The 24,988-nt window shown below is 42.2% G+C and overlaps 1 protein-coding gene across 3 annotated transcripts; it reads left to right on the forward strand.

The window, feature by feature from the left end:
* Nucleotides 1-5,632: 5,632 nt before the first annotated feature.
* Nucleotides 5,633-24,462, forward strand: RDH11 (retinol dehydrogenase 11). 3 transcript variants are annotated; one of them, XM_082451854.1, is made up of 7 exons: nt 5,633-6,399; nt 8,399-8,517; nt 9,785-9,940; nt 11,105-11,209; nt 12,095-12,214; nt 15,400-15,589; nt 22,552-23,355. In XM_082451854.1, exons 1-7 carry the CDS (start codon nt 6,326-6,328, stop codon nt 22,652-22,654), a joined length of 867 nt encoding a protein of 288 aa, XP_082307980.1. In that variant the 5' UTR covers nt 5,633-6,325; the 3' UTR covers nt 22,655-23,355. The 3 variants fall into 3 exon arrangements, with proteins under 3 accessions (XP_082307980.1, XP_082307979.1, XP_082307978.1); XM_082451853.1 differs by lacking the exon at nt 22,552-23,355 and adding an exon at nt 23,563-24,462 and having other exon boundaries at nt 5,645-6,399; nt 12,095-12,304; XM_082451852.1 differs by having other exon boundaries at nt 5,652-6,399; nt 12,095-12,304.
* The last annotated feature ends 526 nt before the right edge of the window (nt 24,463-24,988 follow it).

Here is a 24,988-nt window from a genome sequence, read left to right on the forward strand (position 1 = left end):
ACACACACACAAATAGGGACAACCAGAAGGAATATTCTGCTACCAAGTTTAGAAGTCTATTTGAATTCATACTCATCATATTTTCCTTTCCTCCTGAAGTGAATTTGTCTCTAGCCCATCATCTCCTGCTTTCTCAGGGACCTTACTCTATCATTTATCTCCTATCTCCCCTTTATCTTTAACTTTTTCCTCTGTGCTCTTTAAAAATGCTCCTACCAGGGAATTCCCTGGTGGTCCAGTGGTTAGGACTCCGCACTCTCACTACCGAAGGCCCGGGTTCAATCCCTGGTCAGGGAACTAATCCCACAAGCCACGCGGTGTGGCCAAAAAAATAAAATTAAATAAATAAAAATGCTCCTACCGTCCCACCTCCTCTTCCTGATACTAAACTCTTTTCTCTTCCCCAGCCTGAAAATGTTGGCTACATTTTCTCACAGCCTCCTCCAATCAGGCTCCCACCCCACCTCTTCTCTGAAGCTGTTCTCCCCAAAGTCACCAATGACTGATACAGTGCTGAATCTAGTGGACACGTCTCAGTTCTTTGTTGCCTGACTTCTCAGTAGCATGGCACACTTGATCAATACCTACTTCTATTTTTCACAGTTTTATTGAGGTATAATTTATATGCGCATGTTGAAAATATACAATTTGATGAGTTTTCACATTACCATACACTCATCACACAGTCTATCACCACCGTCAAGACAATGAACATGTCCATCACCCCAAAAGTTTCCTCATTCCCCTTGGTAAAACCCTCCCATTCCTCTCCACTTCCCCCCATCCCCGGGAAGCCACTGGTCTGCTTTCTATCACCACAGTCTATAACCTACAGTTTGCGTTTTCTAGGATTTTACATAAATGGAATCATTTTGGTCTGGCTTCTTTTACTCGACATAGTTACTTTGAGATTCCTTCAGGCTGTTGAGTGCATTGAAAGTCTATTCCTTCTTATTGCTGAGTAGTATTCATTGTGTGGATGTATTACAATTTGTTTATCCATTCACCTGTTGATAGACACTTGGGTTGTTTCCTATTTTTTTATTATAACACAGAGTCTATGATCATTCACATACAAGTCTTTGAATGAATAAACTTCCATTTCTCTTGGGAAATTACCTAAGAGTCATAGGATAGATGTATGTTTAACTCCCATTTAACTATTTGAGAAATTGTCAAACTGTTTTCCAAGGTAGTTGTATCATTTTGCATTCTCAGAAGGAGTGTATGAGAGTTCCAGTCGCTCCACATTCTCATCAATACTTGATATGGTCAGTCTTTTTTACTTTAGCCATTATAGTAGGTATGTAGTGGCATTTTATTGTTGTTTTAATTTGTATTTCCCTAAGGACTAATGATATTGAGCACTTGAAAAATGTACTCATTTGCCATCTATATATCTTTTCTTCCTTCCTTCCTTTCCTTCTTTCTTCCTTCCTTCCTTCCTTCCTTCCTTTCTTTCTTTCTTTCTTTCTTTCTTTCTTTCTTTCTTTCTTTCTTTCTTTCTTTCTTTCTTTCTTTCTTTCTTTCTTTCTTTCTTTCTCCCTTCCTTCCTTCCTTCCTTCCTTCCTTCCTTCCTTCCTTCCTTCCTTCCTTTCTTCTTTCCTTCCTTCCTTCCTTTCTTTCATTTTTGGCTGTGTCTGTTCTTAGTTGCGGCACACGGGATCTTTGTTGTGGCGCACGAGCTCTTTGTTGTGGTGCGTGGGCTTCTCTCTCTAGTTGCGGCATGTGGGCTCAGTAGTTGCAGTGCTCGGGCTCAGTAGTTGTGGCACACAGGCTCTCTAGTTGTGGCTTGCGGGCTTAGTTGCCCCTCAGTATGTGGGATCCTAGTTCCCCGACCAGGGATGGAACCCGCATCTCCTGCATTGTAAGGCAGATTTTTAACCACTGGACCACCAGGGAAGTCCCTATATATCTTCTTTGTTGAAGTATCTGTTCAATTCACTAGACCATTTAAAAAATTGGGTTGTTTTCTTAATCTTGAGTTTGGGGAGTTTTTAAAATATATATTCTGACTACAAGTCCTTTATCAGATATGTGATTTGCAAATATTTTCTCCCACTCTTTATTTTTCAAAGAACAGAAGTTATTAATTTGGATGAAGTCTAACTTAATTTGTTCTTCTATGGATCATGCTTTTGGTGTTGTACCCACTTCTTTAAACGCCTTTATAATGCATTCTATTACACCACATCCTCTGGGTTCCCTCTGGTGCCAGTTATCAATTTACTGCCTTTCAGCTCCAATTCATCCTTTTTGCCTGCTTTATGAGAGTGGAAAATGACCATTCTATTTTCTATATTCTCTTCTTTGGCATCTGGCACGATATTAAGCTTTGTCAATAGATGGCACTGGAGAGACACTGCGGAAGGAAAGGGGCTTGCTTTCTGGTTCTGTTGTGCTAGCTCTGCAGGCTTCTGCAGCAGGCTTGGCTCCCGCAGTGCCAGGCTCCTGGGGTCCACGCAGCTTCTGCACCATCAAGTGCCTGGCCCCATCAGCATTCAGTGGCCGGCAGCCTCCCCCAGCAACCCTCCCCTCAGGTGGTTTTGTAGCAGAGTGCCTCCAGTGAGACACTTCCCTGTGGACAGCTTTCCCTAGCACAGTGGATTTCCAGCAAATTTCAGTGGTGCAGCAGACAGTGACTTCTCTGCCATTCAGTGTGCTATACTCTGCAGCAAGCCCTGGGCTTCAGTCTGGGAGTAGAAGGGGTCTTTTCCTAGGGAGCTCCATCTCAGCCCCAGGTAGGGGCTATTATATATTATATTATGTTGTATTATTTATAGTATATCTGCTATTAAAAATTTAAATTATATCTATTTTTTATTTTATCTGTTCTTTTAGCCTTTAGAGTTCTTTTTTTTTTTTTTTTTTTTTTTTGGGCCATGCCACACACCTTGCGGGATCTTAGTTCCCCAACCAGGGATTGAACCCTGGCCCTTGGCAGTGAAAGCGGGGAGTCCTAACCACTGGACTGCCAGGGAATTCCCTAGAGTTCTCTTTACTTCTTACTAGCACACTGGTTGGCAAACTGTGACCCACAGGCCAAATTCAGTCCACTGCCTGTTTGTGTAATTAAAGTTTTATTGGAACACAGCCATGCTCATTCATTTACATACTGTCTATGGCTGTTTTCATGTTACGGTAGCAGAGTTGGTAGCTGCAACAGAGATGGCCCCCAAAGCCTAAAATATTTACTTTTCTTTATAAGAAAAGTTTAATCACTCCTGTACAAGCCAGTTCCTCATCATTCCAATCCTCTGTTATGGTTAATAATTCTTCATATTAAAATTTCCCTGTTCAAATTTACTGTGTGGTTTCTCTAACCTGCTCAGACCCAAGCTAATACATCTCCAACCTCTCTGTCCCCTTTTCACAGTCCATTTTCAGTCTTCCTTTCTCTACCTATCCCATAATTTGAGTGCTCCTCAAGGTCCTCCTCTGCACTTTCTCTAACTTCCTCTCCAAGTGACTCTTCTGTTTACCCATCTTCAGTCATCAATTTTGTGGAATTAACTAAAGAAACCTCAGCTATAATTGGAGTGGGACAGCCCTACATGGGGAGCTCTCATGCCCAGTCATGCATCATCAATTACTCCAAACAGGAAGAGATGTTTGCCTACATCTCCCACAGGAAAGTGTGGCCTACATCACTATCCAGCAGGAAGAAGAAAACTCTCCACTGCATACAGTCCAGCCAATCAGACTTTAGCAGCCCAACCAATGAGACGCCTCCATACTTTGGATTCCCAGCTTTCTCCAATGGACTCTTTGATTATCACAGCCCCTCCCAACCACCCCCCCTTTTGCTATAAAAGCAAGCTTCCCTTCCTTGTTCTCTGGATTTGCCCATGGGCCACCATAGTTTGCATATCTTGAATTGCGGGTTCCTATGGCTATTTCTGAATAAATTCGCTTTTGCTTGTAAATAACTCCCTATTACATTATTAAAATTGACAGGCTTAACCAATTGTTTTTAATCTGGGTTCTATGGATGCAATTGCATGCAAATTTTGTGTAGATGCCCAAATGTGCATATGTATAAGAAGAAGTTCTCCAGCCTCATCTTTTGGCAACACGGCTCAGTAGTTAAGGGCACAGACCATGGATACAACATGCTTAAGTTTGAATCCCAGCTCTGCCACTATGTCCTGGGCTAACGTATTTACCCTTGTTGTTGTTTCAGTTTCCTTTTCTGTGAAATAGGGAAAATCATAGTACCTACCTCATAGAGTTGTTATGAGAATCAAGGTGGTTAATAGATATAAGGCACTTGGGCAAGGCCTGGCACATAATAAGCACTATATAAGCACTGGTTGTTATTGCCATTTCTGGCACTGCCCCTAGCCCCTGTGCCTCGACTAGACCAGTGTTTTCCGTTGTTCTAGTGGCCCCTGTTTTAACTCTGCACCATCAAGTGCACTCACTCAAGTCCTTTGCTCAGAGCACTCTTGCCTATATGTTGCTTGCCCACTAACTCCTGGCCTTCCTCAGGCCTCAGCTCACATGTTATTTCCTCAAAGAAGCCTTCCTGATTTCCAGACCAGGAGAGGTCTCCTGCTATGACCTCCCAAAGATTTCTCTATTTTCCCTCATAACCCTCATCACAATTTATTCACAGTGATCACTTGTTTTTTTGTTTTTGTTTGTTTGTTTGTTTTTCAATTTATTTATTTTTGGCTGCGTCGGGTCTTTGTTGCTGTGCGCGGGCTTTCTCTAGTTGTGGCGAGCGGGGGCTACTCTTCGTTGCGGTGCACGGGCTTCTCATTGTGGTGGCTCCTCTTGTGGAGCACAGGCTCTAGGCGGGCGGGCTTCAGTAGTTGTGGCATGTGGGCTTCAGTAGTTGTGGCACGTGGGCTTCAGTAGTTGTGGCACACGGACTCAGTAGTTGTGGCACACGGACTCAGTAGTTGTGGCTTGCAGGGTCTAGAGCACAGGCTCAGTAGTTGTGGCTCACGGGCTTAGTTGCTCCGCAGCATGTGGGATCTTCCCGGACCAGGGCTCAAACGCGTGTCCCCTGCATTGGCAGGCAGATTCTTAACCACTGCACCACCAGGGAAGCCCCGATCACTTGTTGCAGAGGTAATTTCTCCCTGGCTCCTTGCTGGACCTCAGCACAGTGCCTAGTACATTGTAGGAATACCATAAACATTTGTCAAAAAAATGAGTGAATGAATAAGGAACAAAACATGGGAAAGGCTTTTAATACAGGTGTAAAACTCTATTCAAATATTAGGTAACCCAATAATGAGCATGTGACAAAATCTGATGACTTATTTAATATAATGTTAAATCAGTAGAAATTTGTATTGTGTGAAGGAAACCCTCTCCTCTCCAATTGCTATAAAATATATTGGTTCAAATTGAGCTTGGAATATGTGTCTTTCAATCAAATGGAAATGAATTATCCAGAAGAACCGGAATACATTACTGTGTGCAGTCAGGGACCACAGACAGATAATGACTTAAAACATTCCCCACCTTCACCCCCAAGGAAACGAGACATAGTCCTTAGAGGGCAGACTGAAAGGAGTGACTGACCAGGGAAGCTGCTTGTTCCCAGAGAGTTTCCATGGCTTTAATTCAAGACAGGATTAAATACTTTCATGAGTAGGCAAAACCAACTGTGCTAATCTGAGAAATCCATTGCTACCCTGGGAGTTAATATAACTAACCCAAGTCATCAAGAAAACTATATTCTATCATCAATTAACACTCAAACACCAGGAAAATTATGATATTATACTTTATATTTCATTATAATTCCACAAAGACACAATAAAATGATTCTCCTGGTAGTGTCTTCAGGGACCGATTGTTTCTGCTTCTTTGCGTGAAGGAATCCCTAAGGAGGAAAGATTCCCCCCTCCCCCCCAACCGTCAGACTCCAACGGCTCCTCTTTTGTGCAATCAGCCTTAGAACATTTCCCAGACGCCAATATTTGACCTCCAGGAGAAACATGCGGTAACCGCCTACCCATAATTGGGGAAAACTGAACCAGGGTCTGGACTTAGGCACCGGCACAGAGAGGACTGGGGAGATTTCATGGTGGCCAGAAGGGCCATGGGAGAGCTGGTTCGATGATCCCAAAGGCCCTAGATCCTAGCTGGTCGGGGACCCGTTGCGTATCTGGTGCAAAATTCAGCTTCTCTCAGCGTCTGCGAACAGCGTGCTCACATGCCAAGCTTTGGACTACATTTCCCAGACGGCTTTACTCCCCGGGCTGTCGCACTTTACTAGGGCGTGTCTTGGAAGAGAGGCCACAGCCGGCGAGCGCCGCTGGGGCATCTCGCTCACCTCCGGCAGCCGCACCTGCCTCCCCGCGAGATGATTGGGGTCCTGCTCCTGCTCCTGCTCTTCCTCCTCCCCTTTCTCCTGTACATCGCTGCACCCCAGATCAGGTCTGTGCAAATGTATTGCCTTCTCTTGAGAAGTCTTCGGGGGGAACATTCATCCCCATCGAAGCTCTGTTCTTCAAAAGAAGGAAAGGAAGACTCCCCGCGGGGCTCCAAGTAGGGGAGTTCGGTTGGGGCTCCAAGTAGGGGAGTTCGGTTGGTCGGAGGAGGTCCAGCTGCCCTGGGTGAGGAGGGCGATACCAGGAGACCCCAGGCCGTGGGAAGGGGCTGCAGTCCGGAGCACCCTGCTTTGTTTCCTCAACGCGAATCGTGACATCTGGAGCTCCAATGCTTGCTCTCTTGTTGCTGTTAGATTTGCTTTTTCTCTGCACAGATGTAGTAAAGGAGAGAAATGAAAGGGTTTCATCACACTCTCCTGCCTTCTACCTGCCTTCGCAGCAGGAGTTGGGGGTGGGAGGTGGTCCGAGTCCTGCTCTGGGGTTTGGGGGTGGGGAGGAGAGGTTGAGGGTCGTGGTCTCTTGACCAGGTGACACATCAGCCAATGGCTGGCTGAGTGCCCCGAAGAATCAGCAGCGAGTTGCACACTGCTGATTGGTGCTGAGTAAATCACCAGTAGTGACGGTGGACCAGTGACTGAAGACACACACTCCTTCCCTCGGTGGGGATTGGATGGGCGGGGGAAGGGGGAGGCGGTCACTGTCTGAGTGGAACTGGAAGGCGCGCTAGATCATTGTCTGCCGTTTCTTACCACAGTCACCCCTTCCTCCCTTTCTCCCCACCTCCCTCGAGCCCCTCCTCCAGTTGTATTTTTCCTCCCCTCTGCACACGCAGTCCTTCCACCTCTCGGCACACATGGGTGTTGGTACTCGGCCGAAACGCTGCTTTTTATCTCTTTCCGCCACGACATCCTCTTATCCACATAGAATCTCAGTGAAGAGTTGAACCTGAACTGAAAATAGTGCTCATACCTCAGCAAGATTTTTCTAAGGAAGGTTACACTCCAAGGGTGATGTTCCAAACCGCCTAGCTAGGTCGTGGGGGCTCGACCAGAGCTGGACTTTCATAGTTGATTGTCTCTTTTCTTCCTGCTGGTTAAGGAGAAGGAAGAGCTGGGTAGAGGCCCTGATGTGTTGTGGCTCCTGGAGCTAAAGCTGAAGGGATGTGGGAAACTGAGCAGGGAGGCTTGTTCTGAGGAGGAAGATATCCGTTGGTGGTCACCTTGAGTTAGTTTGCTTCCTTCATGGCCTGTTTGTTCTAAGCAGGAACTTGAGTGGCTAGAAGTGTGTACTTTGCAATTCTAAGTTCAATGAAAAAGGTTGAAATGCTTTTAAAAATGCATCTCCCAGTCAACAAATTGTTTTAAATTGAGCCCCCAAGATTTGCAGAGAAAAGAACAATCCGAGGCCTACTAATACCTGTTTGTGCATTCATTCTTTTGGAGAAGCAAGATGAAGGAAGAAGGACTCAAATTAGTGAAACCAGGACTTGAATCTCAGCTCCCCTTTGTACTTATTTACATTATTCTTTGTCTTATTTATTTATTTTTTCTAAATGTATTTATTTATTTTTGGCTGCGTTGAGTCTTCGTTGCTGTGTGCAAGCTTTCTCCAGTTGCGGCGAGCAGGGGCTACTCTTCGTTGCTGAGCGCAGGCTTCTCACTGAGGTGGCTTCTCTTGTTGTGGAGCACAGGCTCTAGGCACGCAGGCTTCAGTAGTTGTGGCATGCGGGCTCAGTAGTTGTGGCGCACGGGCTTAGTTGCTCCGCGGCATGTGGGATCTTCCTGGACCAGGGCTCGAACCCATGTCCCCTGCATTGGCAAGCAGATTCTTAACCACTGTGCCACCAGGGAAGCCCGAGCAAGAAAATCTTAAGAGCAGAAAATTTTGTTTTCTTTCCTCCAACCTTCCTTTAATCTATAAAAAGACAGCAGTAGAAGGAACCAAAACAGCCCTCAGCCTTGGGGCCTGTAGACACGGGGGTGTTGCAGGAATCTCTGGCTGAGACAAAGAGAATGAAGAACTGATGAGCTCTCCTCTGTCTGCAGGAAAATGCTGTCCAGCGGGGTGTGTACATCAACCGTCCAGCTTCCTGGGAAGGTCGCTGTGGTCACTGGAGCCAACACAGGCATCGGGAAGGAGACAGCCAAAGAGCTAGCTCAAAGAGGCAAGTTCATCTGCTTCTAATTCCCTCCTGCCACTGTTGGTTTTTTTTAATTGAAGTATAGTTGATTCACAATGTTAATTTCTGCTGTACAGCAAAGTGATTCAGTTATACATATATATACATTCTTTTATTAATATATTCTTTTCCATTGTGGTTTATCATAGGATATTGAATACAGCTCCCTGTGCTACACAGTAGGACCTTGTTGTCCATCCATTCTATATGTAATAGCTTGCATCTGCCAATCCCTAACTCCCAGTCCATCCATCCCCCACCACCCCCACCTTGAGAACCACAAGTTAGTTCTCTATGTGAGTCTGTTTCTGTTTTGTAGATAGGTTCATCTGTGTCATATTTTAGATTCCATGTATAAGTGATATCATATGGTATTTGTCTTTCTCTTTCTGACTTACTTAGTGTAATAATCTCTAGTTGCATCCATATTGCTGCAAATGGCATTATTTCATTCTTTTTTTATGGCTGAGTAATATTCCATTGTATATATGTACCACATCTTCTTTATCCATTCATCTATCAAGGGACATTTAGGCTGTTTCATATCTTGGCTATTGTGAATAGTGCTGCTATGAACATAGGGGTACATGTATCTTTTTGAATTATAGTTTTGTCCAGATATATGCCCAGGAGTGGATTGCTGGATTATATGGTAATTCTATTTTTAGTTTTCTGAGGAACCTCCATACTGTTTTCTATAGTGGTTGCACCAATTTATATTCCCACCAACAGTGTAGGTGCGTTCCTTTTTCTCCACACCCTCTCTAGCATTTATTTGTAGACTTTTAATGATGGCCATTCTGACTGGTGTTAGATGATATCTCATTGTAGTTTTGATTTGCATTTCTCTAATAATTAGCGATGTTAAACATCTTTTCACATGCCTACTGGCCATCTGTAGATCTTCTTTGGAGAAATGTCTATTTAGGTCTTCTTGCTACTGCTATTTTATCCCTTGCAATGATGACCATTCTCATTATTTCCTCCCAGTCTTGGAATTCAAGAACATTCCAAGTGCCCCGCTGATTTGCTGGTCTGATACTAGTACAATGTTCTACATATAATGGATACAATGAATATTATTGATTTATTTTTCTTTCCTGATATGTTCATCAGATACCTCTGTGTGAAGTAGGGGTAATTCCTTTTTTAAAAATACAGTAGAAAATAACATTTAACATTAGTATTAGGTCTTTGATGCTCACTCAAAAACAGAGCCGACAGTTTGTCTCTTTTATATGTTGGTTGACAGGAGCCCGTGTATATTTAGCTTGCCGGGATGTGCAAAAGGGGGAGTTGGTGGCCAGAGAGATCCAGATCATGACAGGGAACCAACAGGTGTTGGTGCGGAAACTGGACTTGGCTGATACTAAATCTATTCGAGCCTTTGCTAAGGGCTTCTTAGCAGGTAAGTGTGGAACTGGAGACTATGCTGTGGGTCTTGCAATCAACATTGCAGACTTAGCTAAAAAGAAAAGATTCCTCTCCCTCTCTGACACATAGAAATGCTAGACAGAATATAGCCAAATACTTCTGATTCATAGCTGAACTCATTAGTAACAAAGGGAAATACTCAAGAGGAAGAAACAAAAAATGAATTCAAAAATTCATAGCAGTGCATAAGAACTAAAGCCAGAAATCTCATACGTGTACCAGAACTCAATATGGGCTTTAAGGTCTGGAGTTCAAATATCCGTACAGGGATAGGAGATGAGACCTCAGGATGTTGAGGGCTGGGTTGCTGTCTGTATCTGAGGCTCCACATAAGGTTGGGATTCACAAAAAGCCATCTGGTCCTTGTTACAGGGAGCTTTAAAAAAACCCCAGGCCACCAGCTCAGGGACATAACAAAGAAGCTTATCATCTCTCTAGAACGTGGATGGATAAACGGTCATCTGCAAGAAATTAGAACTTCAAGCTGACATCATTTATGAGGTGGGAGGGAATTCATTCACACCACCAACTGGTGCAAGAAACTTGAGCTGAGAAATTAGTGTAAAACCCCATAGTATCACATCAAAATTGAGTCCAAGAGCACATTGTAGGCTTATTCCCTCATAACCCAGGGATCTAGGCCTCCCAAGGGAAGCAACTTCCACTGATACATACTTTTAGTCAGAAATTACAACTCACATGAGGAAATAAATCATAAGAGAGAGTTGGCAGATGAAACAAAGAGGTGAAACCAGTGTTTCTTTGGGGGCCTGAATCCGAGCGGCAGGGAGGCATAGAGAGTATCCTTTTTCTCTTGTTTTGGGATTTCCCATTCAGCTTGAGAAGTCTTTCTGTTGGGAGAGATAGACAGAACACTTCCCAAAAGCACTGAGTAAGTAGCTCCTGAATTGGAAAGATTGGAAAGGCCATTTGGTAGTGTCAGGTGGAATTTTGCCCTGTATTAAGAGTATGTATGATTCAACTAAAGTCTTAAAATGAAAAAAAAAAAACAAAATAAGTATGAGAGGAAAGATTGAAGCCATGCATCCTCATTTTCAAAGCATGGGTATGGGGCAGATTTCAAAGATGTAACAGCTGTGGCTGGCCACTTCCACACTCCATCCCCTCTTCCCTGCAGAGGAAAAGCATCTCCACATTTTGATCAACAATGCAGGAGTGATGATGTGTCCCTACTCCAAGACAGCCGACGGCTTTGAGATGCACATAGGAGTCAACCACTTAGGTAAGAAATTGTGTCTCATCACAAAGCTAGAGGGAAACTAAAGTTCCCCTTGGAAAACTTAGGGTCATATGGAGCCTTCTTTGTGGTGTGATTAGACCTTTGGGCCATAATAGACTATAAGTGTATAATAAATAGTGTGGTCCTGCCTGAAAGCTCAGGCTCACTTGAGGTTCCTCCCACTTTTTAATCTGTGCTTCAGATTCAATTTACCTTAGAATATTTTTGAACAACCTAATTGGATTGGGGGCTGTGTTGCTTTCTTTGTAGCGACGCTTGTGGCCAGCATCAAGTAGAGGCCACCTGCTCTTAAACAGTGATGTTATTCAAAGTTGGAATAAGACATGACTTCATATTCATATTCACATAATCCAGACCTACCTCTTAGAAAGATGTCTCATGTCTTTGGCTGTTCCTATTTCCCCAAACCGTCACTGAACTTATTCTGTAGTTGATAATGAATTAATGAGGCAAAAAGCCTTATTCTTTTAAATTTTATTTATTTATTTATTTATGGCTGTGTTGGGTCTTCGTTTCTGTGCGAGGGCTTTCTCCAGTTGTGGCAAGTGGGGGCCACTCTTCATCGCAGTGCACGGGCCTCTCACTATCGCGGCCTCTCTTGTTGCGGAGCACAGGCTCCAGATGCTCAGGCTCAGTAATTGTGGCTCACGGTCCCAGCTGCTCTGCGGCATGTGGGATCTTCCCGGACCAGGGCTCGAACCCGTGTCCCCTGCATTGGCAGGCGGACTCCCAACCACTGTGCCACCAGGGAAGCCCAAAAAGCCTTATTCTTGAATGCTCTGCCTTCCATAGCTGAGCCAGGCTCACCACTACTCCCTTCACCCTCACATTGGCCCTTAACTCTGTTAATTCTACTTTTTCTCAAAGGTCACTTCCTCCTGACCCACCTGTTGCTAGAGAAGTTGAAGGAATCAGCCCCATCAAGGATAGTGAATGTGTCTTCCTTAGCACATCACCTGGGAAGGATCCATTTCCATAACCTGCAGGGTGAGAAGTTCTACCATGCAGGTCTGGCCTACTGTCACAGCAAGTTAGCCAACATTCTCTTTACCCAGGAACTCGCCCGGAGGCTAAAAGGTAGGCTTAGAAGAAATGAGTGTGGAGACATGAGTCAATGGGAAGTAGCTAAAAGCCACAGGAATAGGAACTGTTTTCTGGAGCCCATCCTCTGGACAGGACCTGCTTCCATGGCTCTACCTGGGTATAGTTTTAGTAAACAGCCCACAACTGAATGTTGGAGATGACTGGGAGGTAACGGGAAAATTCTGAAGGCTGGGCTTTGGCAGTTACTAGCTGCATGACCTGCAGCAAGTTGCTTAACTTTTCAAGACTTATTTCCTCATATGTAAAATGGGACTGCTTCACGGGTTATTGTCATGATTAATTCAGGCCTCATGAGCAAATCAAGTTTTTTGACTCGTAGTGAAACTAGATAGGAGGGAGGCACCAGAACTGGCACTGGCTACGACCATTAGGATAAAACAGGTGCTGGGACTATGGAGGGGGTCTCCCTAACAACAAAGGGTCAAACAAGAGGGAAACGTATGCTTGAGGAGGGGAGTCTCCAGTCACAACTAAACAGAGGTCCTTAGAACGGTCTACTATGGATTTCCAATAAATAGAACAGGAAATCCAGGGTGGACAATTAGAGTTGCTTAGGATTAAGGCAGGCAGAATTCAGGCTGAAGGTATCAGACGCATTAGCCCCATCGTTGGAACAGGATCGTCAAACCACATGGACAGCTGTGAGATGGAGAGTTATGTCTATGCCCAGGGCATAACATCCTTTATCAGCTTGGGATAGATCAGGGTAACTGGATGGTGAAAACCATCCAAAGGTTGGTCAGGGAGCTAGGGTGGCCTGGAAGTGGAGAGATGGACCCAGCTGTGAGGATCAGATAAAAGCAGAGGCCACACGAGTGAGAAAACCTGATAGGTATGAGGATTAGGTGGGAAATAGCTACGATGCAATGACAGAAACCTGGGCATGACGGAAGAGGCATTCATTCAGCCATTCAACAGCCACGTATTCAGCGTCCATGCTATTTTACACACTGGATTACGGGTTTGAGGGTGGAGTGGTTCACATCCAATGGGAGAGAGAAATAATTAGCAAGTATTTATACAACTGTCACATGTAAAATCAGTCTAGTAATGCATGAATAATTCTCATTGTATGAAGTTCAAATAAGATGGAAGTATATAGTTATTCTCCTCTCTTCCCTTTCTGCTTTTCTCCCCTCAAGATACCACTGTCAACAACTTGATGTGCACCATTCCAATTATTTTCTTGTGCATTTACATATGTATATATCATACATAAGGAAGTGAAATTCCAACACAGTATCTAAGAGATCTTTCCATGTAGTACATAGAGATTTACCCCATTACTTTTGTTGGCTGCATTGTGTTTCATAGTGTAGATGTGCTTTAGTTTATTCATTTCCTGAACAACGTCTAGACAGTTTCCTTTTCATTGTTGTTATTTAATTATAATTGTGATAAATGCTATAAAGGGGAATTACGAGGACCTATAATGGATTGGCAGGGGGGTGGTGGGGAGAACCTTATTCAGTCTGAAGGAACAGGAAGGACTTTTCTGAGGGAGTGAGTTGCAAGCTGAGCCCTTGCAGGATGATTAGAAATTAAATGGGTTACAGTGTGGGTGGGGTGAGGCAGCTGAGGGGGCTGAGGAACATTCCAGGCAGAAGGAAGAGAATGGCTGAGGGTCTGGTCTCTGCTTGAGAAACTGAGAAAAGGCAGTCATAGTTAGAATGTAGAAAGCAAGAGGTCTGAGCTGAGACTGGTAAGGTAGGTGAAGGTGAAATCCAGAGAGGCCACAGTAAGGATTTTAGTGTTTATTCTAAGAACAATGGAAAACTGTTAAAATGGAATCCTTTTTTAAAATGAGGGCAAGAGTGGATGCAGCAGGTGATTTCTGTGGTTGAGGTAAGAAGTGAGGGTAGCTTGGACTAGGGTGGTGGAGATGGAGGGTAATAGACACTCCTGAGAGATATTTAGGATGTGAAAATCACAGGGCTTGTCGATTGGAGATGCATGGTGAGGTGGTGGATCCTTAAGGACTGGTCCTGTGTGCCTGCCTGGTTGAAAGTGCAGGGAACACTGCAAGAACCAGGTTTGGCCTTAAATACATGAAGTCAGTTTTGGACCTCTGAGTCTGCATTACTATGGGTCATCTAGAGTAGATGTCAAGTGGAAAATAATACAGGTCCACAGTCCTTTTTCTGTAATTGTGAAATCCACAAAGGCCTGAAAACTCAGTTTTTTCCTAAGCTTGATACCAAAACACATTTGGCAGCAAAACCTCACCTGTACTAGGGAGAGTAGGTAATAGACATTTTATATATATAAAATAAAATTTAAAAAATTGGAAACATTTCTGACCCCAGGGTTTCTAGAAAAGAATTGGGGACCTGAAATAGCACATGCATAAGTGTCATTTAGCACTTATCATGCACCAGACAGTATTCTAAGCTCTTTTACACATGAACTCATTTAATCCTGAGAACAGCTCTGTGAGGTGTAGGTATTATAATTATCCCTATTTTATAGATGAGGAAACTAAGTCACAACATCAGGAAGGTTACACAGCTAGTGAGTGGTAAAGCTTGGATTTGAAACTGGGCAGTCTGACTACAAAGTCCATACCCTTAACCACCACATTATACTGCCTTTTATTGTCAGCCAAGTGTTAAAAGGAGCCACTTGGACCATAGATAAAAATGAGTGCTATAAAGTTACAGAGAGGGAATTTAGTGAGCCATGAGAACTCTTAACATTTAAAGTTTGGGTAGAAGATGATGAACCGGTCCAGGAAACAAGAGGATGCATCCCAGAAAGGTTAAAAAAACCAGAAGAGGTGTGGGATCATGAAAGCCAATGAAAAGGCAGCTTTAGGATGAGAGTGGTCAACAGTGTCAAGTGCTTCTGAGAGGTCCTGGCTCTGCTGCTTCCTAGCAGTTAATAACCTCTCTGAGCCTTAATTGTAATCTGTGAAATGAAGGTATAAATTACTGTGAGGAGTGCTTGCGATAGCATCATGGGAAAGGAGTCCACATGGGGCAAATGTTTATTCATGTCTTCTGCTCTCTTTGGTCACTTGGCAACATCAAGTCCTGTCTTCTCCTCTCTATATCGCATCCCCACATCAGGCTCTGGCGTTACAACGTACTCTGTACACCCTGGCACAGTCAACTCTGAATTGGTTCGGCACTCATACCTCATGAGATGGATTTGGTGGCTTTTCTCCTTCTTCATCAAGACCCCTCAGCAGGGAGCCCAGACCAGCCTGTACTGTGCCTTAACAGAAGGTCTTGAAGTTCTAAATGGGAACCATTTCAGGTATGAATGTATCTGTTTTTGAAGATGGAATTTTATTGCCCACAGGAAATAATTTGGATTTGTCTGGTGTACCGTACCCTTTTTATTTATTTGGGGGGGGAGGGGTGTTTATTTATTTAAATTTTCATTTTATATTAGACTATAGTTGATTTACAATGTGGTGTTAGTTTCAGGTGTACAGCAAAGTGATTCAGTTATACATATACATATATTCATTCTTTTTCATATTCTTTTCTCATATAGGTTATCATAGAATATTGAGTAGAGTTCCCTGTGCTATACAGTAGGTCCTTGTTGGTTATCTATCTTAGATATAGTAGTGTGTGTATATTAATCCCAGGCTCCTGATTTATCCCTCCGCACCATGTTTCCCCTTTGGTAACCATAAGTTTGTTTTCGATATCTGTAAGTCTGTTTCTGTTTTGTAAATAAGTTCATTTGTGTTATTTTTAACAATTAGATTCCACACATGAGTGATGGCATATGATATTTGTCTTTCTCTGTCTGACTTACTTCACCTAGTATGATAATCTCTAGGTCCATCCATGTTGCTGCAGATGGCATTATTTCATTCTTTTTTATGGCTGAGTAATATTCCATTGTCTGTATGTATACCTTACCTTTTTTAAAAAGTACATTGTCCAATATGGCTTTTGTCTCTTGACTCTAGGGATGAGGGTAGTTAATGATGCTGCTAATGATGCTGTTTTATCTTTTAATAGGGGAATTTGTCCCATTCACATTTTTTTGTGGTAACTGCTAGGTTTGATTTTATTCATGCCATCTTTGATATGGATGATTATGCTTTCTGGTTGTTTCTTTTCTTCCTACATTTTTTTATGTCAGTCTAGTTTTCTTTGTTCCTTTTTGGACTCCTAGTTCTATTTTTTCACATTAAAAAGAATTTGAATCTGTATTTCTCCATTGCCTTCAGGACTAAAATAGTATCAATGGACTCCCTTCTTGAATAAGTGAAGACTTTTTAAACTTTGTATTGTAGGGAATTTTGAACATACACAGGAATAGACAAAATAGCATGTTGAATCCCCATATACCCATAATCAGCCTCAACAACCATTAACCCATGGCCAATCCTGCCCCATCCCCATCCACTACCCCTTCCCATATTTTTCTCATTCCATATTATTTTGAAGCAAATTCCAGATATCACATAAGATCAAAATTTTAACATGGTTTCACCTCCACATTCAATATTTTGTGGAAATAATCCGAAATTTTAGAGAAAGGGCTGTAAATAAACTCAGATTGGAATGAAAGGTAGACAGTCAGATCATGAAAGGCCTATAAATGCCAGGCTTGGAGAGGAGCCACAGAAGTTGTTTCTGTAGAGAGAGCCACAATCCGGTCTGTGGTTTAGAAAAATATCCTTAGTAACTCCGTTTGATGAATGAATGAAGTACCCCAAATGAGAGAGAATGAGTTTCTGATGTAGGGTAATGACAGCCAGAATGAGGAGAATGGTTTAAGTGAGAGACCCTGAAGAGGCAGAAATTTTACCACTTGATGACCAACAAGTGAGGGGGTAGAGGAGGATTTGGTGACCTGGGTTCAAGCCTGAGTTATTAGGAGATTAATTGTGACATTAACTGAGACAGAAGATGTAGATAAATAATGTGTATAACTTAGGGTTCTTTGATTCCAAACCAGTGGAAATGGACGCTGGCTAACATAAGCAAGAAGAGAATTTATTAAAATATGGGGATACTCCTAGGTTCGAAGGGAAGACTGAAGAGTCAGGCTTCGAACTGTCAGAATGGCCAGTCAGCTGGCCAGGACCCTGCTGCTGGAGTGAGTGAACGCCAGCTGTCTTCAGTCTGTTGTGTTGCCCACCATCCACTCTCCAGGGAGGAAGCATTGGGTCTCCTTCCTGCCCCGATCATCGCCTCCATTCTCTCACCCCCACTAGCTTGGCTACAGGAGGACAGGCAGGCATTTGATTAATGGGATCTTCAAACTATATCCAAGAGGAAGAGGTAATTCCATAGAAAGAAATCAGGTTTCTATTGCCAAAAAAATGTGGGGTGGGTGTTCAACCAAAGAGTAACAATTGCCCACTACGTAATAAACCCGGCTCTGTACATGTTGAGTGTGTTATCCATAAGATATGTGAGTAGAACTGTGTAGCGGATAGTTGGAAATGCAGGTCTGAAGTGCAAGAAGATAGATTATTTAGTTTTGTACACTGGAATGATTTTCCAAGAGTGACTGGATTCTTCTTCCCTGGGGATTTTAAAAAATTAAATAACCCTTTATCTTGGTTTTGACTGAATGGCTTAGAGTCAGCTTCAAATCCATAATTACTGAATTGACTTTTGAAGAGCCTTTCCAGTACAATGGATTCTTAATTTTAAGCATTTTGAAGATCCAACAGCAGCCATGTAGACCGCTAGCAAGACATGAACATAGAAGTCTGTCTTGATTGAAGCTTTAGGACCTTTGCACTGGTTGTTCTTTTCTGCCGGAAACTACTACAACTTTTTGTCTTTATAGATTTGCCTATACAGTTGGAATTATATAATATATGGCCTTTTGTGACTGGCTTCTTTCACTTAGCATTACATGTTAAAGGTTCATCCATGCTAGAGGGTGTATCAATACTTCATTCTTTTTTTTTTTTTTTTTTTTTTAATTAATTAATTTTTTTTATTTTTTTATTTTATGGCTGTGTTGGGTCTCCGCTTCTGTGCGAGGGCTCTCTCCAGTTGCGGCAAGCGGGGGCCACTCTTCATCACGGTGCGCGGGCCTCTCACCATCGCGGCCTCTCTTGTTGCGGAGCACAGGCTCCAGATGCGCAGGCTCAGTAATCGTGGCTCACGGGCCCAGCTGCTCCACGGCATGTGGGATCCTCCCAGACCAGGGCTCGAACCCGTGTCCCCTGCATTGGCAGGCAGATTCTCAACCACTGCGCCACCAGGGAAGCCCCTTCATTCTTTTTTATTGCCAAATATCTTATTTTATGGATACACCATCTTCATTTGTCCATTCATCAGTTGATGGGCATTTGGATTTTTTCCCATTTTTGGGTTATTAAGATAATGCTGCTTTGAACATTCATGTACACATTTTGTATGGATAGTTCTCTTGGGTATAAACCCAGAAATGTAATCTCACTGGAATATGGGTCATATTTTAACTCTACTTTAGCTGTTGAGAAACTATCAGACTGTTTTCCAAAGTGGCTGCACCATTTTACATTGCCACAAGCAGTATATGAGGGTTCCAATTTCTCCACATCCTTGTTAACACTTGTTATTGTCTGTCTGTCCTTTGATATTAGCTATCTGAGTATGTATAGAGTAGTATCTCATTGTGGTTCTCATTTGCATTTTCCTGCTAATGATGTTGAACATCTTTTCATGTGCTTATTCTCTGTTTCTATATCTTTGTTGGAGAAATGTCTATTCAAATCCTTTGCCCATTTTAAAATTGGATTGTCTTTTTGTTGTTTAGTTGTAACAGTTCTTTATATAATCTAAATATGAGTCCTTTATCAGGTATATGATTTGCAAATATTTTCTCCCATTCTGTTGGTTTGTCTTTTCAGTTTCTTCATGGTGTCCTTTGAAGAACAGAAGTTTTTAATTTTGATGAGGTCTCATTTATCTATTTTTTCTTTTATCACTTATGCTTTTGGTGTCTTATCTAAGAAACTATTGCCTAGCCCCAGGTCACAAAGATTTATTACTGTTCTCTTCCAACAGTTTTATAGTTTTAACATTACGGTCAGGACTATGATCCTTTTGTTTTTCTTTTTGAATTTTATTTTATTTATTTTTTATACAGCAGGTTCTTTTTTTTTTAACATCTTTATTGGAGTATAATTGCTTTACAATGGTGTGTTAGTTTCTGCTTTATAACAAAGTGAATCAGCTATACATACACATATATCCCCATATCTCTTCCCTCTTGCGTCTCCCTCCCTCCCACTCTCCCTATCCCACCCCTCTAGGTGGTCACAAAGCACCGAGCTGATCTCCCTGTTATACAGCAGGTTCTTATTAGTTATCCATTTTGTACACATCAGAGTATACATGTCAATCCCAATCTCCCAAGTCATCACACCCCCAGCCCCGCCCCCACCCCCACCCCCGCCACTTTCCCCCCTTGGTGTCCATACGTTGTTCTCTACATCTGTGTCTCTTTTTCTGCCCTGCAAACCAGTTCATCTGTACCATTTTTCTAGGTTCCACATACATGCAATAATATATGATATTTGTTTTTCTCTTTCTGACTTACTTCACTCTGTATGACAATCTCTAGATCCATCCACGTCTCAACAAATGACTCAATTTCGTTCCTTTTTATGGCTGAGTAATATTCCATTGTATATAGGTACCACATCTTCTTTATCCATTCGTCTGTTGATGGGCATTTAGGTTGCATCCATGACCTGGCTATTGTAAATAGTGCTGCAATGAACATTGGGGTGCATGTGTCTTTTTGAATTATGGTTTTCTCTGGGTATATGCCCAGTAGTGGGATTGCTAGATCATATGGTAATTCTATTTTTAGTTTTTTAAGGAACCTCCATACTGTTCTCCATAGTGGCTGTATCAATTTACATTCCCACCAACAGTGCAAGAGGTTTCCCTTTTCTCCACACCCCCTCCAGCATTTGTTGTTTGTAGATTTTCTGATGATGCCCATTGTAACTGGTGTGAGATGGGTGATACCTGATTGCAGTTTTGATTTGTATTTCTCTAATAATTAGTGATGTTGAGCAGCTTTTTTTTTTTTTAATTGTTTATTTTTGGCTGTGTTGGGACTTTGTTGCTGTGTGCGGGCTTTCTTTAGTTGCGGGGAGCAGGGGCTACACTTCGTTGCGGTTTGTGGGCTTCTCCTTGCGGTGGCTTCTCTTGTTGCGGAGCACAGGCTCTAGGCGAGCAGGCTCAGTATTTGTGGCTCACGGGCTCTAGAGCGCAGGCTCAGTAGTTGTGGCGCACGGGCTTCATTGCTCCACAGCATGTGGGATCTTCCTGGACCAGGGCTCGAACGCGTGTCCCCTGCATTGGCAGGCGGATTCTTAACCACTGGGCCACCAGGGAAGCCCTGCCTCCATTCTTTTTCTGAGGTCCTGGATCATCTTCACTATCATTATTCTGAATTCTTTTTCTGGAAGGTTGCCTATCTCCACTTCATTTAGTTGTTTTTCTGGGGTTTTTTCTTGTTCCTTCATCTGGTACAAAGTCCTCTGCCTATCTTTCTGTGAATGTGGTTTTTCTTCCACAGGCTGCAGAATTGTAGTTCTTCTTGCTTCTGCTGTCTGCCCTCTCTACTTTTTTTTTTTTTTTTTTTTGGCTATGCCACACAACGTGTGGGATCTTAGTTCCCTGACCAGGGATCAAACCTGGGCCCCTGGCAGTGAGAGCAGAATCCTAACCACTGGACTGCCAGGGAATTCCCTATGATCCATTTTTGTTAATTTTTGTATATGGTATGAGGTAGGGTTTCCAACTTCATTCTTTTGCATTTGGATATCCAATTGTCCCAGAACCATTTGTTGAACAGATTATTTTCTCTTTGCTGAATTGTCATGATAGCTGTATTAGTCCATCTCGGGCTGCCATGACAGAATACCACAAACTAGATGGCTTAAATGACAATTTATTTTATCACAGTTCTGGAGGCTGGAAGTTCAAGATCAAGATGCTGGCAGGGCTAGTCTCTGGTGAGGCCTCTCTTCTGCGTTGCAGATGGTTACCTTCTTGCTATGTCCTCACATGGCCTTTCCTCTGTGTGCATATATTCTTGGTGTCTGCTTCTCTTCTTAATAAGGACACTAGTTCTATTGGATTAAGGCCTCACCCTTATGACCTCATTTAACCTTAATTACCTCCTTAAAGACCCTATCTTCATTATAGTCACATGTGGGTTAGAGCTTCAACCTATGGATTTGGGGGGACATGAATCAGTCTATAACAGTAGTATTACCAAAAATCAGTTGACTGTAAATGTGAGGGTTTACTTCTGTACTTTTAATTCTATTCCGTTCATTTACATGTGTATCCCTATGCCAGTATAACACTATCTTGATTACAGTAGCTTTATAGTAAGTTTTGAAATTGGTCAATCTTTTACCTATACTGATTAATACTTACCAAAGTCCCACTGGAAATATCAGCATCATGACCATGCTGATGTCATAACCATACTTCAGTAACTCTTATTGTATGTAATATTTGAATTTTGTATTTGAATAATTTTTACAGCATGTCTTAGCTTACAGGGCATTTTCATGTCCTTTGTATCATTTGCTGTTCACCATAAACTTATAAAGAATTTAAGGCTTAGTGCATTGGAGGCTATAGAGGCCTACAGAGGCCAAATCATTTCCAGAGAGTCATCCAGACCCTCTTGGTCATCAGTGATAGTCTTTTCACTCAGAAATGGCAGGTTTTGCTGGTGGTATTGGTGAGTTCCCTTAAACAGAAGTACTACACTTATAAGGCTTGTTCTTTGAGTTTAAAAACAGTTATAACTGCAGGCAGACCAGAAAGAAGAAGGATTTTTTTTAACCACTCCAAGCATCTATGACCAATGTAAATAGCAGTATCTCAGCTACATGACACTGTACAAGGTGCTATAGAGTGGACCTTAGAGACATGTTTGAATAAGATGGACATACACAGTAGTCAGGCAGGCACTGATATTATAGTTAAATACATATATATACACAAAGGGGAATATAAAGACTAAATGATACACATTATATATCAAACAAAGCATTCTGATCTGGTGTGGTCTAGTGAGCTCTAAAATGGTGATTACATTTTCTCTGAGGTAAACATTGGAGGATGCAGAGATAGGACAAACATTGGTACTGTGAAGCGCCCAAAGCACATGTCATCCCTGGGTTGTTTTTCTGTTGTGTTCCTTATCCCAGGCAGAGAGCAGACTCCATTCTTAACCCTGTGCTTTAAGCCTTTCTTTTTCCTTTCCAGTGACTGCCATGTGGCATGGGTCTCTGCGCAGGCTCGTAATGAGACAGTAGCAAGGCGGCTGTGGGATGTCAGCTGTGACCTGCTGGGCATCCCTGTGGATTGACAGGTGATGGCAGTTGGACCCAAGAGAAGCCTGCAGTAGACTACTAAGTACTCCCTGCCAAAATGATTCTCCTTCAGGATGGCCAAAACCTTGAGCACAAAGAAAGCAAATCTTCCAGCCTTGCCTGCTTGATGTCTGATACAAGCCCAGTGTACACTGCCAGATTCATCTAAACGCCTTGCATTTGTCCAGATTTATTTTGCTCCTGTTACTGCCAGAGTTACTAGAGATAATATAGGATAAGTAGACCTTCATATGACCTCCAAGCTCATATTTTCCTTCTGAAGCCTACTACCTAGGAGAACCTAAGCTATGGCAAGGGTTAATTTCTGGCACTTTGGATTAGTTTCTATCCTCTTTGTCCACAGTGTAGTTCCTCCCAACCAAACAACCTTCAAGGGGGCCATCCTTTAGCTTTAGCTAAACTCCAGGAGTCACAGTGGCTTGGCTCAAGAGCAGGGTTTGTCCCTCACCTCTTAAGAAAACCATCATGGCACCAACATCTGGATTCTTTCAGGAAACTCTTCACTGAATCTGGATTGTGGCATGGCTTTATCTCTGACAACCTAAAGCCACTGCTACTAAAACACTTTCACATGCCTAGACCACAGAAGAGCTTCCTTTTCTAAGAAGTTGGTGGAGTTTACAGGATGGCAGAGATTTGGGGAAAGGCAAAAATAAAAATCAAATTTAAACTGTCATTCATTTTCCTGCTGTTTCTCAAATCAGCAAGAGGGTAGTGAAAGAAGCAGCTTGAGAAGATAGGCCACCTGGCTTCAGTTACTGACCCTAGATCCATGGAGGCCTCCTTTTTGTACCTTGGTTTCTCTTAGAAAAGCAGAAGGGAAAGGCTATTTAGTGATTGTCCCTGAGTATATCTTTGTGTGTGTTCTTGTGTATTTATGCAGCTGGGAGTATTCAAAATAGCCACAAAGGAACAGTATTAAACTGGACCCCCATGCAGGTAAATGATCAGAGACGGAGCAGACCTGTGTCATTCAGTCTTTGATACAATGGAAAATGAATTCTGTATATGCTGATAACTACCCACCAAGAAGCACATGGGTGGCAGGGAAGAGGTCCAAAAAAGAGAAGAATCCTGGAAGATAATGCATGCAAAGGCAATGAAGGGACTGGAAAAGGGTTTTAAAAAAAACCACACACACACTCACACAACAGCTAAACATGTTAGTAATATCCAGCAATAGAAGAATTGAGGGTGACCACCTGAGTTCAAGTAAGACGGGAAAGGCACTATGTTAAGCATCAATCAACCTATGTGGTAGGAAAAAAAACCCAGACAAACAAAAACAAACAAACAAACAAAAACCCTCCAATTATTTATTCAGCAAAATTATCTTAAGGACTGATATTGGTAATTATAGTCAATTTAAAAATCTTTCAGGGCATTTCCTTACATTATCTTGACAAGATTAAAATGTCTACAGTATTTGCTAGAAATCTACAATTTATTTGGGGAATGTTTATCAAAAGTAGTGCTGCCAAAGGAAGGCTGAGAAATTGGTACTGTTCCATCACTTGTTTGGAGTACATTCTTCTAATAGAGTTTGTGATTTTCTTGGACTAACAATTTACATGTTCACTTTGGTGGAGAAAAGAGTTATAGGACCACAGTCTTCTCATATTTGTAAATAATCTTTTGTTGAACTTGTTTTGACCATTAGGCTATATATTTAGACGTGGTCATTTTATGGGAAATTTGGAAAACTTTTGATAATAGTGCACAACTGAATTAATATTTTACTTAATTTATATTAACTGTCTGACAAATAAAAAATTTGATTATTTATCATGTTTTTATTTACCAGAATAAAAACTGTAAGAATTAAACAAATTTGAGTCAACAGAAGAAAACAATTAAATGAAAGCTTAATTAGAGTCAAAAGAAGAAAACACTTTTCATTACTACGGTTATGCAATCATTTCTTGTTCCTGAGGATAATTTGTCCCAAAGTCAGCCACAGTACAGTCTCAATTCAAATGCCATTAACTTGGGTTGTGTGATAATTTGATTATTCATTCACCCATTTTCTACTAATCCTTTATGATGCTGTTCAAAGATCATGTTTTCCATCCCAGGCTATTTGTTACCTCTCCTTTTTGTACTTGTCCCTTCTATAACACAATGCTATGGGACCTACAGTACACTGCCACTAACAACCTGACTTTTCTCTCTCTCTCTGTGCTCAATGAATATTAGGAGCTCAACGAAAGTTTGTTGAATCAATGGTCTTTGAACTCAGTCTAATAAGGGTCCAGGGCATATAAATCACCAAATCATTTCCCTCTGAACAGTCATATGTTTTTTAATAC

Source organism: Balaenoptera physalus (genome assembly GCF_965194825.1).
Source record: "Balaenoptera physalus genome assembly, chromosome: 2".
In the NCBI taxonomy this organism is placed as follows: domain Eukaryota; kingdom Metazoa; phylum Chordata; class Mammalia; order Artiodactyla; family Balaenopteridae; genus Balaenoptera; species Balaenoptera physalus.

Excerpts from the sequence above, each read along its gene's own strand:
- RDH11 (XM_082451852.1), top strand. The coding sequence starts at position 6,326 with ATGATTGGGGTCCTGCTCCTGCTCCTGCTCTTCCTCCTCCCCTTTCTC. Across the intron at positions 9,941-11,104 it reads TGCTAAGGGCTTCTTAGCAG|AGGAAAAGCATCTCCACATT; the intron begins GTAAGTGTGGAA and ends TCTTCCCTGCAG. Across the intron at positions 11,210-12,094 it reads CATAGGAGTCAACCACTTAG|GTCACTTCCTCCTGACCCAC; the intron begins GTAAGAAATTGT and ends TTTTTCTCAAAG.